This window comes from Giraffa tippelskirchi, chromosome 7 (genome assembly GCF_054371585.1).
Source record: "Giraffa tippelskirchi isolate mGirTip1 chromosome 7, T2T-mGirTip1v1.2.pri, whole genome shotgun sequence".
NCBI classification, from domain to species: Eukaryota; Metazoa; Chordata; class Mammalia; order Artiodactyla; family Giraffidae; genus Giraffa; species Giraffa tippelskirchi.
This window is the reverse complement of record NC_137281.1, coordinates 928,447-948,307: the sequence shown is the minus strand read 5'-3', so window position 1 is coordinate 948,307 and position 19,861 is coordinate 928,447. Positions and strand designations below refer to the sequence as shown.

General features: G+C 42.7%; 2 protein-coding genes across 2 annotated transcripts in view; both read right to left on the bottom strand.

Moving 5' to 3' along the window:
* Positions 1 to 19,861, bottom strand: part of LOC145514432 (uncharacterized) — a 43,928-nt gene that overhangs the window by 11,358 nt on the left and 12,709 nt on the right. The window lies entirely within an intron of this gene.
* LOC145512352 (zinc finger protein 211-like) lies at positions 1,293 to 18,798 on the bottom strand. Its single transcript, XM_081506096.1, is given in 8 exon segments — positions 1,293 to 1,459; positions 2,688 to 2,795; positions 2,940 to 2,960; positions 2,963 to 3,063; positions 3,065 to 3,506; positions 17,275 to 17,404; positions 18,527 to 18,565; positions 18,711 to 18,798. Coding segments are annotated over 7 exon segments (1,002 nt in total). The 5' UTR covers positions 18,560 to 18,565; positions 18,711 to 18,798.

The following is a 19,861-nucleotide window of genomic DNA, read 5'->3' as shown; positions in this document are numbered from 1 at the left end:
ACAGTTATTACTAAAGTAGAGTAGGCCCTTGTATCAGTAATTATAATGTTGAAGATGAATTTAAAATGGCAGAAGGAAACTGATTTTAAGGATGTACACAAAAACGTTTAAATATACATATACAAAATTTAAGTCAACTATACAACCAGTAAACGATTTTTCAAACAAATTAGAAAAATCTATTCATAATCACTGTACTATGGTTTACTAGGTGCATTTCTGACACATTTTGCAGCTACTGGGCCTGTAAGGGGGAAAAGCATACAGTGGTGGGCTACAGGCAGTGCTTCCCAACTCCATTTCAGTGACATTATGTTCGCAATTTGACACTGGTAATGGTGTGAATATTTTCACCAGGGAAATTGGCAAACACTACAAAACAGGGATTGATTTACTGTGTAATTATATCTGAAGGTAACATATATTAATAAAGCAGACTTATCAAAAACATGTATAATGTATGTGGCCATTACATTACGTGTTGTATAAAAATTGAGAACACAAACTTTCAGTATTCTGAATTACAATTCCATGCAGGAAAAAAGTCACTCACATTCATGAATGTGTGAAATCTAACACGTCATTGTTATTTCCTTGTTTTCCTAATGTCAAAATAAGAGAAAATAGCCTAATCTCACAAAACAGAAGTTGGCAAAAGTATGAATAGAAATCTAATGAAACAAGACACACAGGTAAAAAACAGACACATGAAAAACAAAAATTTAACATCAAGAATCCTGAGAAAGAGAATCACCAGCGGTCCAGTGGCTAGGACTCCCCATGTCCACATCACAGGACATGGTTTAGATTGCTGGTTGGGGGAACTAAGATCCCACATGCCACATGACACAGTTAAAATGTAATTAAAATCATAACAATTTTTTAATACAGAGGTTTTAGTCTTGATGGGAGGGGTCACCTTGTATTCCTGTTAGTTTTAAAGCTAGGTTGATCAAGTGTGGGTCTCAGAAAGTGAGGACAAACTCATACTAATAAATAATCATTATTTTACTAAGTGACAGTGTTCTGGAGGGGTAGGAGGAAAAGTGAAGAGATGAGTACAGGGGTAAAGGAAGAAGAGCTTTAGAGACTATACCATGTGAGGGCCACACCAGACATCCTCAGGCCTTCAGTGTCCCTCACGCTGCCCTAAACAGTGAGCAGGTCAACCACGTAACAGGGGAACAGGGACCTCTTGAGGTGAGTATGTAAAGAAGATGAACAGGACTTGGGAAACCAATCACTGCAGAGAGCGGTGAGGCCAGTGTCAAACCTGGGGAAATACCAATGAGTCAGGCCAGGGTCCCTAGCTCAGCGCTGTTGTTCTGTGAGGAAGCTCCCGAGTGGGAGGGTGTTAGTGGGACATGCGCACACAGGAAATGAGGCCGGATCCCCTTGTGGGGATGGAGCTGCCAAGTGTGCAGCTCATGGTCAGGATACAGGAACTGCAGTCCTTGCTCTGAGGGGCAAAAGAAAAGCCAGTGGACGTGTGCAGTGTAACCACTCTCATGACAGGTCTGGCAGTAGTGAGCTCCTGTGGAAGTCCCTCTAACTCTCTGAGCTGGACGGCCCTTCTTTCTAAAATGGCAATGATAGGGATGAAATCACAGCGTTGGTTTGGCTGGGTAGATGAATGGAGTCATCCACAGCAAAGTCATCAATGTTGGTTCTCAGAGAAAAGATAATCCTGACCATCAGCATGGGTTGGGATGTAAGCACGGCTCATAGGGTGGGGGCAGAGGGAGCAGAAGTGTCAGGATAGACAAGGTGTTCCTTCAGTCCTCAAACCCGGTGGGCGTAGAGCAGGGGAGGAGGGAAGTCACCAGATTCTCCAAATGCCTGAAGCAGGCAACGTGGCATTCAATCTCGGAGCCTTATCCCTTCAACGGGGATCATAAACAGCTGACACAGCATCTCTGCGCCTCAGTTTCTGCTCTAGAAAGGGTCCATTTGCTTTAGAGGTTCTGCCCACACTGTCACCACCTCAAACTTCTTTGATATCACTGCCAGCCATATTTGCAATATTTATAAAACCCTTTCTTCAGTGTGATCTCACTGATATTTAACCAAGCGGTAACTTCAGATGAAAGATTTACCACATTCCTTGCACTCGTAAGGATTTTCTCCAGGGTGGATTTTCCAATGTGTACGGAGGAGCTGTCTTTGCTTAAAGGCTTTCCCACATTCACTTCATGCAAAAGGCCCCTCTCCAGTGTGAAGTTTGTGATGATCATAGAGACCGGTTTGACTAGTAAAAGACTGGCCATATTCACTGCACTTATAAGGCCTTTCTTAAGTGTGAACTCTGAGATGACGAAGAAGGCTCAAGTAACTAATTAAATGCTTCCCACATTCACTGCACTTATAAGGCCTTTCTCCAGTGTGAACTCTCTGATGATCACGAAGGCTCCACCCAGCAGTAAAAGATTTCCCACATTCACTGCACTCATCAGGCCTTTCTCCAGTGTGAACTCTCAGATGATAATAGAGACCAGAGCTAATAGTAATAGCTTTCCCACATATGCTGCACTCATAAGGGTTTTCTCCAGTGTGAAGTCTTTCATGTGCAAGGAAATTGGATTTGTGGGCAAAAAATTTTCCACATTGGTTGCACTGATAAGGCTTTTCTCCAGTGTGAACTTTCTGATGTTCCATTAAGTTCCACTTTTGGATAAAGGATTTATTACCTTCCTTGCACTCATAAGGCTTTTCTCCAGTGTGGATTTTTCTATGGGCAATGAGGTATTTCCTTTGGCTAAAGGATTTTCCACATTCACTGCAGTCATAAAGCATCCCTTCACAGTTAAATCTCTAATGTGCAAGGAAACGGGATTTGTGGCTAAGTAATTTTCCACAATGGCTGCATTCATGATGCCTTTCTCTAGCATGAACTTTCTGATGCTGAATGAGGCTATTTCTTTGGGTGCTGGTTTTCTCACATGTATTGAACTTACAAAACCTTCACTAGTGAGGATTCGCTCATCCTTAACAAGTATGTCTGTGTGGCTGGAGACTATCTTGCCTTCTCCCCAGCTCTGATGACTTTTTCCACTGTGAAAAAGCTTCACATTCCTTACTATTGTTCAGTTTCTTCCTGGTATTAGTGGCCTGTGGATGAGCTCCCATATTTGCCATGAAGTCATTCCCAAGCTCCATGAAGGTAGAGAGATTCCCTGATGCAAGAACTGTGCAGTTCTTCAGAAATGAGGGTCTCTCCATGATACATCGTAAGGGATTCTCTCCAAGGTGCTGCTCCTGGTGCTGCTGAAGGTCTGCAGTGAAATAGAACTGTTTCCCACATGACCCACAGGTGTATGCTTTCTGCCCGCTATTTGTTCCTTGCTCTTCAGCCAAGTGCAAAATGTCTCTCAAGACTGGGATGCACATCTTACAAAGCTGGACCTTCTCAGGAGACAGACCTGCCCTGGGAGTCCTAATCTGTGACACTCCTTCTACAGGTACGCTCTGTTCAGGTGTCTCCTCATCCTGAACTCCACGCCAAGTACCTGAAGACAAAGAAGTGACAGTGGAGTTCACGTTGACTTTACTGGAGGAAGGGAACGCCATCACAATTCCATATCTGACCCATGAGAGAATCACTCCACAGGACTGTGTTCAGGAAATGGAGATGGGATAAAACTGAGAAGCAGCTGCTCTCACCAAGCGCAGGACAGAAGGACTGGATGTGGCCCAAGGAGAAAGGCGTCTTCTACAATTCACTCCCGTCAATGGCTTTTACCAGGACCACATCTCCTCAACCCGTGACACTGTAAGGAAGTAGATCTCCAAGCCTCAGAAAATCTGACTGTGATTTTTTTTCTTGTGATGAGCACTTTTAAGATCTACTCTTTTGCAATTTTCTTTTTTCATTTATGTACTCATTTATGACTTCACTTGGTGGTTGTTGCTGGTCTCAGGCTTTCTCTGGTTTTGGCAAGCGGGGGTGAGTCTCTAGCTGTGTTGGATGGGCTTCTTCTTGCAATAGCTTCTTCTGTGGCACAGCACACGCTCTAAGGCAGGAATGCTTCAGTAGTTGCAACAGGCAGACTCAGTAATTGCTGCACATGGGCTTAGCTGCTCCACAGCATGTGTGCAGCAATGCTGTACCAGGGATCAAACCCGTCCCCTGCATTGCCAGGCGGATTCTTAACCAGGAGACCACCAGGGATGCCCTCTTTGAGAAATTTCTAAATATTCAATACAGTCATGTTAACTAGTCACTATGCTGTGCCTTACATCCCCAGGACTTACTCACCTTATAACCAGAAGTGTGTAACTTCTGACACCCTTCATTCATTTCATCTGCCCACCTTGCTCTGGTCTGGCAGTCACTAATCCTATGTCTGTATCTGTATGGTGTTGGTGTTATCGTTTTAAAGATTCAACGTGTAAGCATAACCACCCAGTACAGGTAAATGTAGAACAACTTGAGTTCTGAATGCTTGGGTCCACTTTTACAGGAACACTTTTCAATAAATATACACAGAATCATATGCTCTGTGTAGCTGGATGAATTCACAAATGGGAAAACTTCAGAATCACAGGACTGACTATGGGCCTCTAGACCTCAGTATGTTTACAGGATCCTGGATCTAATCCTCAGTGGACACAGTGGGACAACTGGATTTGTCTTTCCCTGATTTATTTCACGTAGCATAATGCTCTCCAGGTCCATTTATGCTACTGAAAATGGCAAGACAGCCATCTTTTTTATGGTTATACAATACTGAATAATATTCCATATATATTTCATTTTTGTTATCCACTCATCCATTAGTGGACACTTAGGTTGTTTCCATCTCTTGAATATTATAAATAATGCTACAATAGACATAAGGCACAGATATCTTTTTGAAATGATGCTTTTACTCCCTCTGCATAAATACACAAAGGTGGAATTGATGGACTATATCTAAGTTCCTTTTTTAACTCTGTAGTAAGCATTCTCCATAATCTTTACTATAGTGGCTGCAATAATGTATATTCCTACCCACAGACAGTAAAGAATCTGCCTGCAATGCAGGAGACCTGGGTTTAACTCCAGGGTTGGGAAGATCCTCTGGAGAAGGGAAAGGCTACCTCTTTCAGTATTTGGGCCTGGAGAATTCCATGGGCAGAGGAGCCTGGAGGGCTATGGTCCATGGTGTGGCAAAGAGTCAGACCTGACAGAGCGACTAACACTTTCACTTTTACCAACAGTGCACAAGGGGTCCATTTTCTCTACAAGTTAACCAACATTTATTTTTTTGTCCTTTTTATAACAGACATTGTAACGTGTATGAGGTGGTATCTCACTGTGTTTCTGATTTGCATTTTCCCACCCATTCAGGATACTGAGCATCTTTTCATGTAGCTGCTTCCCATACATATGTATTCTAAAGAACAACAGCAACTATGTACCCCATTATGCATTTTTAGAACACCCATATATGTATGTTTATATAACATCAAAACAAATGAGAACAATTATAAAATGGAGCAGAGAAAGCACTTAGGAATTTTTTTAAATTATAAAGTATTCAAACTACCAAGGAAGCCATACAGGGTCATGTGAAAGTGGACTATAATCAGATGTAAATACATAATACAAACTCCAGCACAATTACATTAAAGAAAAATGAAAGGAAAAAAGTATACGTGATATGCTAACAAAGAAGAGAAAATGCAATCATACAAAATTCTCAATTAACAAATGAAAAGGAGTGGACAACAAACACAGGGAAAAGAATAAAGGCAATGGTAGAAGATGGTAACAAATTCGTTAGATATTTATTCAACTATATGACTATATTAAACGTCAATAGTCTCAATACACCAATGAAAAAAGACATTATCAGAGTGAATTCAGAAAGGAGTCAAGTACATATTCCCTCCAAAAAACCCACTTTAAACATGCACATGCAGGGATTCTCTAGCAGTCCAGTGCTTAGGACTCAGCACTGTCACTGGTTCAGCTAGGGTTCAATCCCCAGTCACTGTGTGCATGTCCAAAAAACAAACAAAAGCACCCACCAGTACATGATCTCATCAAGAGATGAAAACAAAAGGATCTGGCCAAATCCAATACCCATTCATGATCAAAATCTCCCTCTCCTAGCTATTGAAAAATTGAAAAATTCTTTAACTTGACAATCAAAATAAAACCCTACTGGTATCATCATACTTCCTGGACAAAAACTAGAAACTTTGCCACTAAGATGAAGAACGCAAGGATGTTCCCCTTTTCGACTCCCTTTCAACTTTGTAAGTCATAACTAACGCAATGAGAAAAGAAAGCTATATAAAAGTTATACTGATAGGGAGTGAAAGAATAAATCTGCCTTCATTCTCAGATGGCATAACCAACTATATAAAAACAAAATATACAACAACAACAAAAAACCCTGGGATTCAGAAGCAATTACAGCAAGGTTTCAGGACACAAGAAGACTATACAAAAGTCAGTCATTACTTTCCTATACATCAACAATAAACAAGTGAAGTTTGAAATTAAAAACACAATGTGCTAAGTTACTTCAATCATATCTGACTCTTTGTTACCCTATGGACCATAAACGGCCAGGCTCGTCTGTCCATGGGATTCTCCAGGCAAGAATACCAGAGTGGGTTGCCATTTCCTTCTTCAGGGGATTGTCCCAGATTCTCTAACATCGCCTGCACTGGCAGGCAGGTTCTTTACCACTAGCACCACTGAGAAGTCCCCACAAAACACAATATCATGTACATTAACACCCCCTGAAAGAATGGAGAGAGAAAGGAAGAAATAATTATAAATCTACCAAGACATGTACAAGATCTACATGAGGGCAACGATAAAAACTCTGATGAAGAAAAGAACTAAATAAATGGAAAGATATTTCACATTTCTAAAGTGTCAAAGATATTTCACATTCCACTTTTGTCAAGATGTCAGTTATGCCCACCTTCACGTATCACTTCAGTGTAATCCAAATCAAATCCCCAGGAAGTCATCGAGGGGATATAAATAAACTGATTGAGGTCATACCTGAACGGTCTAGTGGTTTTCTCCACTTCCTGCAATTTCAGTCTGAATTTGGCAACAAGGAGTTCATGACCTGAGCCACAGTCAGCTCCCAGTTTTGTTTTTGCTGACTGTATAGAGCTTCTCCATCTTTGGCTGCAGAGGTTATAATCAATCTGATTTCAGTATTGACGATCTGGTAATGTCCATGTGTAGAGTCATCTCTTGTGTGGTTGGAACAGGGTGTTTGCTATGACTAGTGTGTTCCCTTGGCAAAACTCTGTTAGCCTTTGCCCTGCCTCATTCTGTACTCCAAAACCAAATTTGCCTGTTACTCCAGGTATCTATTGACTTTCTACTTTTGCATTCCAGTCCCCTATAGTGTAAAGGACACCTTTTTTGGGTGTCAGTTCTAGAAGATCTTGTAGGTCTTCATAGAACTGTTCAACTTCAGCTTCTTCAGCATTACTGGTTGGGGCATACATTTGGATTACTGATACTGAATGGTCTGCCTTGGAAACGAACAACCAGACCATTCAGGTATGGCCTAAATCAAATCCCTTATGATTATCTAGTGGAAGTGACAAATAGATTCAAGGGATTAGATCTGATAGACAGAGTGCCTGAAGAACTATGGACAGAAGTTTGTGACATTGTACAGAAGGCTGTGATCAAGACCATCACCAAGAAAAAGAAATGCACAAAGCCAAAATGGTTGTCTCAGGAGGCCTTACAAATAGCTGAAAAAAGAAAAGAAGCTAAAGGCAAAGGAGGAAAGGAAAGACAAAACCATTTGAATGCAGAGTTCCAAAGAATAGCAAGGAGAGATAAGAAAGCCTTCCTCAGTGATCAGTGCAAACAAATAGAGGAAAACAACAGAATGGGAAAGACTAAAGATCTCTTCAAGAAAATCAGTGATACCAAGGGAACATTTCATGCAAAGATGGGCTCAATAAAGGACAGAAATGGTATGAACCTAAAAGAAGCAGAAAATATTAAAAAGAGGTGGCAAGAAAACACAGAAGAACAGTACAAAAAAGATTTTCACGACCCAGATAATCACGATGGTGTGATCACTCACCTAGAGCCAGACATCCTGGAACGTGAAGTCAAGTGGGCCTTAGAAAGCATCACTATGAACAAAGCTAGTGGAGGTGATGGAATTCCAGTTGAGCTGTTTCAAATCCTGAAAGATGATGCTGTGAAAGTGCTGCACTCAATATGCCAGCAAATCTGGAAAACTCAGCAGTGGCCACAGGACTGGAAAAGGTCAGTTTTCATTCCAATCCCCAAGAAAGGCAATGCCAAAGAATGTTCAAACTACCACACAAATGCACTCATCTCACACGCTAACAAGTAACGCTCAAAATTCTCCAAGCCAGGCTTCAACAGTACGTGAACCGTGAACTTTCAGATGTTCAAGCTGGATTAAGAAAAGGCAGAGGAACCAGAGATCAAATTGCCAACATCCCTGGATCATTGAAGAAGCAAGAGAGTTCCAGAAAAACACCTATTTCTGCTTTATTGGCTATGCCAATGCCTTTGACTGTGTGGATCACAACAAACTGTGGAAAACTCTTTAAGAGATGGGAATACCAGACCACCTGACCTGCCTCTTGAGAAACCTGTATGCAGGTCAGGAAGCAACAGTTAGAACTGGACATGGAACAACAGACTGGTTCCAAACAGGAAAAGGGGTACGTCAAAGGTGTATATTGTCACCCTCCTTATTTAACTTATATGTAGAGTTCAGTTCAGTTCAGTCACTCAGTTGTGTCTGACTCTTTGCGACCCCATGAATTGCAGCATGCCAGGCCTCCCTGTCCATCACCAACTCCCAGAGTCTACCCAAGCCCATGTCCATCGAGTCAGTGATGCCATCCAATCATCTCATCCTCTGTCGTCCCCTTCTCCTTCTGCCCCCAATCCCTCCCAGCATCAGGGTCTTTTCCAACGAGTCACCTCTTCATATGAGGTAGCCAAAGTATTGGAGTTTCAACTTCAACATCAGTCCTTCCAATGAACACCCAGGACTGATCTCCTTTAGGATGGACTGGTTAGATCTTCTTGAAATCCAAGGGACTCTCAAGAGTCTTCTCCAACGCCACAGTTCAAAAGCATCAATTCTTTGGCGCTCAGCTTTCTTCACCGTCCAACCCTCACATCCATACATGACCACTGGAAAAACCATAGCCTTGACTAGATGGACCTTTGTTGGCAAAGTAATGTCTCTGCTTTTTAATATGCTTTCTAGGTTGGTCATAACTTTCCTTCCAAGGAGTAAGCGTCTTTTAATTTCATGGCTGCAATCACCATCTGCAGTGATTTTGGAGCCCCCCAAAATAAAGTTTGACACTGTCTCCACTATTTCCCATCTATTTCCCATGAAGTGATGGGACCAGATGCCATGATCTTAGTTTTCTGAATGTTGAGCTTTAAGCCAACTTTTTCACTCTCCTCCTTCACCTTCATCAAGAGGCTCTTTAGTTCTTCTTCACTTTCTGCCATAAGGGTGGTGTCATCCGCATATCTGAGGTTATTGATATTTCTCCCGGCAATCTTGATTCCAGCTTGTGTTTCTTCCAGCCCAGCGTTTCTCATGATGTACTCTGCATATAAGTTAAATAAGCAGGGTGACAATATACAGCCTTGACGTACTCCTTTTCCTATTTGGAACCAGTTTGTTGTTCCATGTCCAGTTCTAACTGTTGCTTCCTGACCTGAATACAGGTTTCTCAAGAGGCAGGTCAGATGGTCTGGTATTCGAATCTCTTTCAGAATTTTCCACAGTTTATTGTGATCCACACAAAGGCTTTGGCATAGCCAATAAAGCAGAAATAGATGTTTTTCTGGAACTCTTTTGCTTTTTCGATGATCCATCAGATGTTGGCAATTTGATCTCTGGTTCCTCTGCCTTTCCTAAAACCAGCTTGAACATCTGGAATTTCATGGTTCATGTATTGCTGAAGCCTGGCTTGGAGAATTTTGAGCATTACTTTACTAGCATGTTAGATGAGTGCAATTGTGCAGTAGTTTGAGCATTCTTTGGCATTGCCTTTCTCTGGGATTGGAATGAAAACTGACCTTTTCCAGTCCTGCAGCCATTGCTGAGTTTTCCATATTTGCTGGCATATTGAGTGCAGTGTGCCACGCAAAATGCCAGGCTGGATGAAGCACAAGCTGGAATCAAGATTGCCGGGAGAAATATCAATAACCTCAGATATGCAGATGACACCACCCTTATGGCAGAAAGTGAAGAACTAAAGAGCCTCTTGATGAAAGTGAAAGAGGAGAGTGAAAAAGTTGGCTTAAAGCTCAACATTCAGAAAACTAAGATCATGGCATCTGGTCCCAACACTTCATGGCAAATAGATGGGGAAAACAGTGGAAACAGTGAAAGACTTTATTTTGGGGGGCTCCAAAATCACTGCAGACAGTGACTGCAGCCATGAAATTAAAAGACACTTGCTCCTTAGAAGAAAAGCTATGACCAACCTACACAGCATATTAAAAAGCAGAGAGATTACTTTGCCAACAAAGGTCCGTCTAGTCAAAGCTATGGTTTTTCCAGTGGTCATGTATGGATGTGAGAGTTGGACTATAAAGAAAGCTGAGCACTGAAGAATTGATGCTTTTGAACTGTGGTGCTGGAGAAGACTCTTGAGAGTCCTGTGGTCTTCAAGGTGATCCAGTCCATCCAAAAGGAAATCAGTCCTGAATATTTATTGGAAGGACTGATGCTGAAGCTGAAACTCCAATCCAAACACTAACAACAGCAAATGCTGGTAAGGGCATGGAGCAACAGGAATTTTATTCAATGCCAACTGGAATCCTTAGTGGTAGAGTCCACTTCGTATATCCACACAAACACCTTCACACAGAAACTTAGCGTAGCTTTATTCATAACTTTCAAAACTTGTAGATAATCAAGAAGTCCTTCAGGAGATGAATGAGTAAACATGATACACCCAGAGAACAGAAATATGGTTCAGAGTTAAACTGCAACAAACTACTCAAATCATGAAAAGACAGGCAAAAAGCTTGAAATACTTACTAGTATGAGAAAGCCAACATGAAAAGGCTACATATTGCATGATTCCAAGTGTATGACATTCTTGAAAAGGGTAAACTAATGAAACAGTAAAATAACAATCAGGGGATACCAAGGAGTAAGGGGGAAGAAGGAATGAACAGGTGGAGCCCAGAGAATTTTTAGCTGAAAATTGAAAACATTCTGTATGATACTATAATGGTGAACGCTGCTGCTGCTGCTACTGCTAAGTTGCTTCAGTCGTGTCCAACTCTGTGCGACCCCATAGACGGCAGCCCAACAGGCTCCGCCGTCCCTAGGATTCTCCAGGCAAGAATACTGGAGTGGGTTGCCATTTCCTTCTCCAGTGCATGAAAGGGAAAAGTGAAAGTGAAGTCGCTCAGTCGTGTCTGACTCTTAGCGATCCTATGGACTGTAGCCTACCAGGCTCCTCCGTCCATGGGATTTTCCAGGCAAGAGTACTGGAGTGGGGTGCCACTGCCTTCTCCGAAATGGTGAATATATGTCATTAAACATTTATCAAAGGCCATAGCATGGAAAATATCAAGAGTAGACCCTAACACAAACTCAGATTTTGAGTAATAACGATGTGTTCATGTGCTGCTGCTGCTGCTGCTAAGTCGCTTCAGTCGTGTCCGACTCTGTGCGACCCCACAGAAGGCAGCCCATCAGGCTCCGCTGTCCCTGGGATTCTCCAGGCAAGAATACTGGAGTGGGTTGCCATTTCCTTCTCCAGTGTGTTCATGTAGGTTCATCAATTTTAACATTCAGATGGGGACTTCCTTAGTGGTACAGTTGATGAGAGTCAATCTGCCAATGAAGGGAATGCGGGTTTCATCCCTGGACCAGGAAGATCCCATGTGTTGCAGAGCATCTAAGCCTGTGTGCCACAACTACTGGATTCCATGTGGCTCTTGGGCCCAACTACTCAGCCAGCATTCTGAAACTACTGAAGCTTCTGCACCTATAGCCTGTGATCCACAAGAGAAGCCACCTCAATGAGAAACCTGTGTACTACAACTAGAGAAAGCCCAAGGACAGCAAAAAGTTAATTTAAAAAGAACACTCAGATGACGGATTTTTGATTCAATGCAATCCCTATCAAAAACAATCTCATCTTCAAAAAACAGAAAAACTCAAACTCAAATTCATATGGACTTTCAAAGGATTCTATATAGCCAATGCAATTGTGAAAAATAACAAAGTTGAGGGACTTCCTGGGGGTTCAATGGTTAAGAATCCTCCTTGCAATGCAGGGTACTTGGATTAGATTCCTATCTGGGGGACTAAGATTTCACATGCCCTGGAGCAACTAAACCCAAAAGCCACAACTACTGAACCTGTGATCCACAAGTAAAGAGCCCATATGCTGCAACAAAAGATTCCACATGATGCAAAAATCCCACATGATGCAACTAAGACCCAATGCAGCCAAAATAAATACACAGTTAAACAAATAAACATTTTATTTAAAAAGAACAAAGTTTAAGGACCCACAACACATGAATCTGAAATTCTTACAAAGCTAGAGAAAGCAAAACAGTGTGCTACTGACATAAAGACAAATATATATTCCAATGGAATAAAACGGAGACTAACGAGTCTAAACATCAACTCTCAAATATATAATCCAATACTTACTAACAAGAGGACCATCACCATTCAATAGACAGTCTTCTCAACAAACGGTGCTAGGAAAACTGGATACCCACATGTACAACAGTGAAAATAGAACTTTATCTAATGCCATACACAAAAATTCACTCAAAGTATACCAAAGATCTAAACTTAAGAGATAAAATTACAAATCTGTAGGAAAAACACACAAGAGAAACAGGGCCTCACAAAAAGGAACAATTTCGGTTGCATACCCTTAACTTATACAGTATCATGTGTCAATAATACCTCAAGAAAGCTGTGGGGAAAAGAGAAAAAAATGAAAAGTTTTGTATATCAAAGGACACTATAAACACAGTAAAAAAGAAGCCATAGGTTGGGAGAAAGCATTTCCAAAACACAAATACAAAAAGGGATTAATATCAGACTTCTCTGATAGTACAGTGGATAAGAATCCACTTGCCAATGCAGGGGACACAGGCTTGATCCTTGGTCTGGCAAGATTCCACCTGTAAGTAAGTAAGCCTGTGCACCACAACTACTGAAGCCCACACATCCAAGAGACCCCACACGGCAACTCCTGCGCCCTGGTGCTGCAACTACTGAGGCCTGGGCACTGGAGCCTATGAGAGCCTCTCTCACCCGGCAAAAGAGAAGCCACCCTAAAGAGAAGCCTGTGCACAGCAACGAAGACCCAGAGCAACCAAATAAATAAATAAATTGTAAAGGATTGATATTCAGAATCTATGGATAAATTTGTAATTCAAAAACAACCAAAAAGCCAACCAGATTAATAAATTAAAAAAGGACTTGAGTAGATATTTTTTAAAGATATACAAATGACCAATAAGCACACCATGAGGGATGTAACCAAAATGGGAAAATACACCACTTCACATCCATTAGGACGGCAACGATTAAAAGAAAGGAAAATAACAAGGACTTCTCTGGTGGTCCAGTTGCTGAAACTCCAGGCTCCCGATGCAGGGTCCCTGGGTTCCATCCCAGGTCAGGGAACTAGATCTCACATGCCACAACTAAGAGTTCACATGGTGTAACTCAAGATGGCACATGCTGCAACAAAGACGGAAGACCGATGGCCTGAAGTGCCACAACTAAGACCCAGGGCAGCCAAATGAATAAATAAATACTATAAATAAAAAACAAAACACAAAAGGGAAAAACCTTGCACTCATACCTTCAATTCTCTAATATTTAAAAAAAAAAGACTGCATACTGCCAATACAGGTGGCAGATATTCAATCCCTGGTCATCACTTGTCAAGGAAATAACATCCTGCATGCCCCTTGGGGAGACCAAAACAAAAGAACAGAAAATAACAGATGCTGGCATGGATATAAAGAAATTGGAACCTTGAAAAAAGATCTTGCAGAAACATCTCATGGTCTGTTTCAGTAGTAACCATGTCAGTGACAACACTGTTGCAGAGTCAGGCACAAAAAAACTGTCAGGTATAGGAATGGAGTAAAACTTGGGTACCATTCACTTGGAAAGTCACTTGGCCAAAGAGAGGGCAAACAAGGAGAAATAAATCAGGCTGATGGAAGACTACTGACCCTGACAGTTTCTCAAGGCAAGAGAAATAAAAGCAAAAACAAATAAATGGGACCTAATCAAACATAGTCATGTACAGATGTTCCCACAGTCATGTACGGATGTGAGACTTGGACCATAAAGAAGGCTGAGTGCTTAAGAACTGATGCTTTCAAACTCTGGCACTGGAGAAGACTCTTGAGAGTCCCTTAGCAAAAAGATCAAACTGTTGCTGCTGCTGCTAAGTCACTTCAGTCGTGCCCAACTCTGTGCGACCCCATAGATGGTAGCCCACGAGGCTCCCCTGTCCCTGGGATTCTCCAGGCAAGAATACTGGAGTGGGTTGCCATTTCTTTCTCCAATGCATGAAAGTGAAAAGTGAAAGTGAAGTCGCTCAGTCATGTCCAACTCTTCGCGACCCCATGGACTGCAGCCTACCAGGCTCCTCTGTCCATGGGATTTTCCAGGCAAGAGTACTGGAGTGGGGTGCCATTGCCTTCTCCGAAAAGATCAAACTAGTCAATCCTAAAAGAAATCAACCGTGAATATTCATTGGAAGGACTGATGCTGAAGCCGAAGCTCCAATGCTTTGGCCACCTGATGCGAAGAGCCAACTCACTGGAAAAGACCCTGATCCTGGGAAAGAATGAGGGCAGAAGGAGAAGAGGGCAACAGAGGATGAGATGGTTGGATGGTACCATTAAGTCACCAGACTTAAGCAAACTCCAGGAGATGGTGAAGGACAGGGAAGCCTGGCATGCAGTTCATGGGGTCGCAAAGAATTGGACACAAATGATTGAGTGAACAACAACAAAATCAAACAAAAACTTTTGCACAGCAAAGGAAACCATAAACAAAACAAAAAGACAAACTACTGCAAATAATGTGACTGACAAGGGCTTAATTTCCAAAATATACAGAGAGGAGTACAAGTGATGACAAAAGTACCCAACCCAGAGGACCTAACTAGACATTTCTCCAAAGAAAAAATACAGATGGCCAATAGGCACATGAAAGGTGCTCATCATCGCTAATTATCAAAGAAATGCAAATCAAGACTATTATAAAATGAGGTACCACATCACACCGGACAGAATGGCCATCAGTAAAACGTCCACAAATATGGTCTTCCCTTATAGTCCAGTGGTTTAGAATCCACCTTGCAATGCAAGGGATACTGGTTCAATCCCCGATCTGGGAAAATTCCATGTGCCATGGAGCAACTAGGCCTGTGCACAACTACTAGCTCTGTGCTCTAGAGCCCATAAGCCACAACTACTGAAGCCTGCGGGGCTACAGCCCATGCTCTGCAACAAGAGAAGACACCACAAGAGAAGACACCTCAATTAGAGAGTAGACCCCTCTCTCTGCAACTAGAGAAAAGACCCAGCAAAGCAACGAAGACCCAGTGTGGCCAAAATTAAAATAAGTAAATTAATTAACTAATTATTTAAAAGTCTACAAATAACAAATTTGGGAGAGGGTGTGGAGAAAAAGGAAACCTCTTACACTGTTGATGAAAATGTACATTGGTACAGTCACTGTGGAAAACACTACAGAGGTTCCTTAAAACAAGAAACCTAAGAGTTACCTTATTATCCAGCAATCCTGTTCCTGGGCATGTATCCAGAGAAAAACATAGCTTGAAAGGATAGATGCACCCCAATATTCCTTGCAGTAATGTTTACAATAGCCAAGAAATGGAAGCAACCTAAATGTCTGTCGATAGATGAATAGATGAAGACGTGGTGCTTATATACCATGGAATAGTACTCAGCCACTAAAACAAACGAAATAATGCCATTTGCAACAACATGGACGGACCTAGAGATTGTCAATACTGAGAGAAGTTAAGTCAGAAAGAGAAGGAGAAATAGTTATGACATCCCTTATATGTAGAATCTAAAAAGAAATGATACAAATGAAGTTGCAAAACAGAGAGTCAGACTTAGAGAATGGCTGCCAGGAGGAAGGATTGGAAGAAGGGATAGTTAGGGAGTTTGGGGTGGACATGGGCACACTCCTGTATTTAAAATGAATAGCCAACAAGGGCCTACTATACAGCACATGAAACTCCACTCAATGTTATGTCGCAGCCTGGATGGAAGGGGAGTTTGGGGGATAACAGATACCTGCACATGGATAGCCCTGTCCTTTCCCTGTTCACCTGAAACCATCACAACATTGTTAATCGGCTATAACGCATTACAAAATAAAAACTTAAGAAAACTAGAATAGATTTAAACCAACTAAAATTGAAAGTATTTTGTGGGAAGAAACATCATATTTTTATCTGTTTACTGGAAGAGCAACTCAACCAGTTAATGTGCCAGATTACACTGAGCACCCACTATTCAGTATGCACTCTTTTCCAGGCTGTGAACACAGCCGTGAAGCAGGTGTAAAAGCTCTCTCGGATACTAGCACTCTAAGCGGGGAAGGCAGATCATAAACATGTAAGCAAACAAACCAGGACACCTCAAAGGTGCTTTTAAGAACAAGATGACGTCCCAGAGAGTGACTAATGTGTGTATGTGTTGAGGAAGGGCTTCTTTAAACCAGGTAATTGAGAAAGGACCTCAACTGCAAGAAAAATAAATATCATATAATATCACTTAAATGAAATTTAAAAAAGAAAACTGATACATACACACTTATTTACGAAACAGAACCAGACTCAAGGATTTAGACAATGAACTTGCTGTTGCCAGAGGGGAAAGGAGAAGGGCACGGACAGTTAGAGTTTGTGACTGACACGTGCTGCTGTATTTACAATGGATAACCAGCAGAACCTAATGTACAACAGGAATTAAAACAAAATTGCAAATCAACAATAATTCAATAAAATTAAATACAAAACAAAAAGACTACTGACCCTGAATCCTCAGCTGCAATTTGGGGACACAGGTGTTCGGGCAATAAGGAGTAGGGATGCACTCTCCATAGACATACTAACCACAGCACATAACTTAGCACTTTAAGAAAGCAGTGAGCAGTAAAGAGCTGTCCTTGGGGGAAAGGAGAAAAACAGAGCCTGGCTCAGAGGATAGAGGGGGTGTGCAGACCTTACCCAGCATGCACACAAGTGCAAAGTTCTCCAGCATGACATCAAGGTACAGGTGTATCTGAGCCTCATCAAGAAGACACCATTCCTCCCAGGAGAAGTACACGGCCACATCCTCAAAGGTCACGCTGCCCTGCTATAGCACGAACAAATAAAACCATGAACAGTCTCACTCCTGAAAAGCCACCATCTATTTTCCTATATATCTCCTCACAGCCAGTAAGATGTAACCCCCTGGAAACAAGGAGAAGCAAATCTCCCTCTTCTGATCTGAACCTTCCATTGCCTCTAGAATACACAGGCAGTCATTTGAAGCTGCAATCCTGCTCTTCCCTGCTGCTTATTCCCACCAGAAAAAAAGGAGACCTGCACTTACCTAAATCAGCTCACCTTCCCCTCAAAGCACTTCCATGGACTGATACGGGTTCCAGGAGTGACATTCCATACTTCCTCCATAGAGCAGGCCTGCACTCAATAACCCAGACATGGGGTTCCCAAGGTCCCCAAACCAAAAAACTGGTAGGATGGCAGGTGAAGAGCCCCAAGACCTTACTCCAATACAGAGAATTTGCGCCTGAGGGTGATAACAAGTGAGGGACTGGAACAACTTCCATTTACTAAAAGTGCTTCTGCAGCCCTGGGAATCTGCGGGAACAGGAAGGGCACGGAGGAGAGTGACCAGGGCGGTGCTCCAGGGACTCAGGACTTGCCAGGGCCGCTGCCTGGTACCAGGACCAGGGCGCCTCAGCTGACTGGCTAACCTCTCCTCCGTGACTCCATCGTCAGGGCTACCCTTTACCAGCTGCTACCGAGGAAAAGCCACAACTTCCCTCTGCTCAAAGTACTCATCACTCCCTACAGACTTTTCTTCCACTGAACAGTCTTTGGAGAACTTTTAAAAGCTCGAATAGTTCGTGTCCTTCCTTTGCTCAAAACTCCACGGCTCCCAGGGCCCTAAGAAGAAAGGTACAATACAATCTCTCATCTAGTACTCGAGCTGCAGCCTGACTTCAAACTTTGCTCCTCACAGAAACAGGATGGCCTATAGATTCCCCAACGATCCTGCTTCAGCTGCATCTCCAAGCCTCACCCACACATTACACTTGTCTTCGGAAATAAGGACACCACCCCTCGAAGGTCTCCATGTTCTGAACCAGGGGCCTGAGATAAAGCGACCTGAGCAGGCGCTTCTAACTCTGGGCATCAGTATTTCAGTGAGGAAATGGGAAGGGGAGAACCCGGAGCACGAAGCCTTTACCTGATGTGGGGCCGACAGCGCAGCCGCCGCCATCGTAGCCTGTGGGCAGAGCGACAACAGTCGAACAACCGAGGCGGACTCGGCACGGTTATTCTCGGCAGACGGCGACGTCTACAACCCTGTGCAGTACGGACAAAGCGTCCAACTTCGCCTCAGCCCCTCACCTCCCTCTCCAACAACTCACTCCGGAATTTCTGACCGGCTACACGTGGAGTCCCAGTAGCGATCAAAACGCCAGCCACCGAAACACCGGAAGTCCCACTCCCGGATGTTCCGCCTCTAGGAAATGCACCGCCTTTGGATTTTCATTGGCTGAAGGTGGCCTTAGCGCAAAGCCTTCTGGGTAATGTAGTGCCACAGCCTCGGACAATCGCGCCCCGCTCTGGAAGCCCCAAGAAAACAAGCCAAGCGGTCCCGCGAGGATCCCTGAGAAATCACCAGAGATGGAAGAGGGTGGTTCCACAGTTCTAAAGAGGATGGGGCCCCATCTGGGAACGAAAATAGGGTGCTTCAGAGCTTTTTAAGTCTTTAATGCTACTGATCACTTAAGTGTTATAGACATAATCTCAGACTCCTTGAAGCCAACTCTACTTGACATCCATTGGTAAGTGGAAGTAAACATACATTATCCTATTGCTCTTGAAATGCAGGCGGCTGAAGTGTTGAAGTCATTCAAGAAAAAAGTCTACAATACCCTCACTGGGAATGCAGAAAGTTGATATTTAACAGGCTTGATGAAGCCGAACAAGAGATAAACGCAACTTAGCAAGTATAACTCCCATATTAATATCTAATCAAACACCCTATTTCCTACGCTTAATATCTTATTTCTATGGCAAGAGTCTTAAATTGGCTTGCAAAGAACAGCCCTTATGGTGTTTCATGCCAGTGTTTTTCCATCCACTGTCCCCTAACATTTTTTCTTGGCTATAAATTCTCAGCTATCTTTACTGTAACATTGAACTCAATCTTTCACCCATATTGTAACAAGCCCAGAACTTTGGGCATCCATCCCACACGCCTGTCCCAACACCTCTGGAGTGATTTTGTTTCTCTGGCCAAACCTGCTGTGCTGGGTCTGCAATTCCCACTGTCTTTTCCCAACCAGGTCTCATTTCTCATTTCCCTTTGTGCTGTGGTACATGAGTTTGTAGATCCAGGCCGCAGTGAAGGGTGGTCAATATTCCAACTGTCACACTGTGTCCCCTCGTGGGCTAACATGCAGCAATATTTAGAATACTTTCATGTGCAATAGTTACTGGAGTTACATAAGGGCTCTCTTAGTTTACAAATGCATTCTAAGAAGTTACGTATGCAATGACATGGTACCTGGGA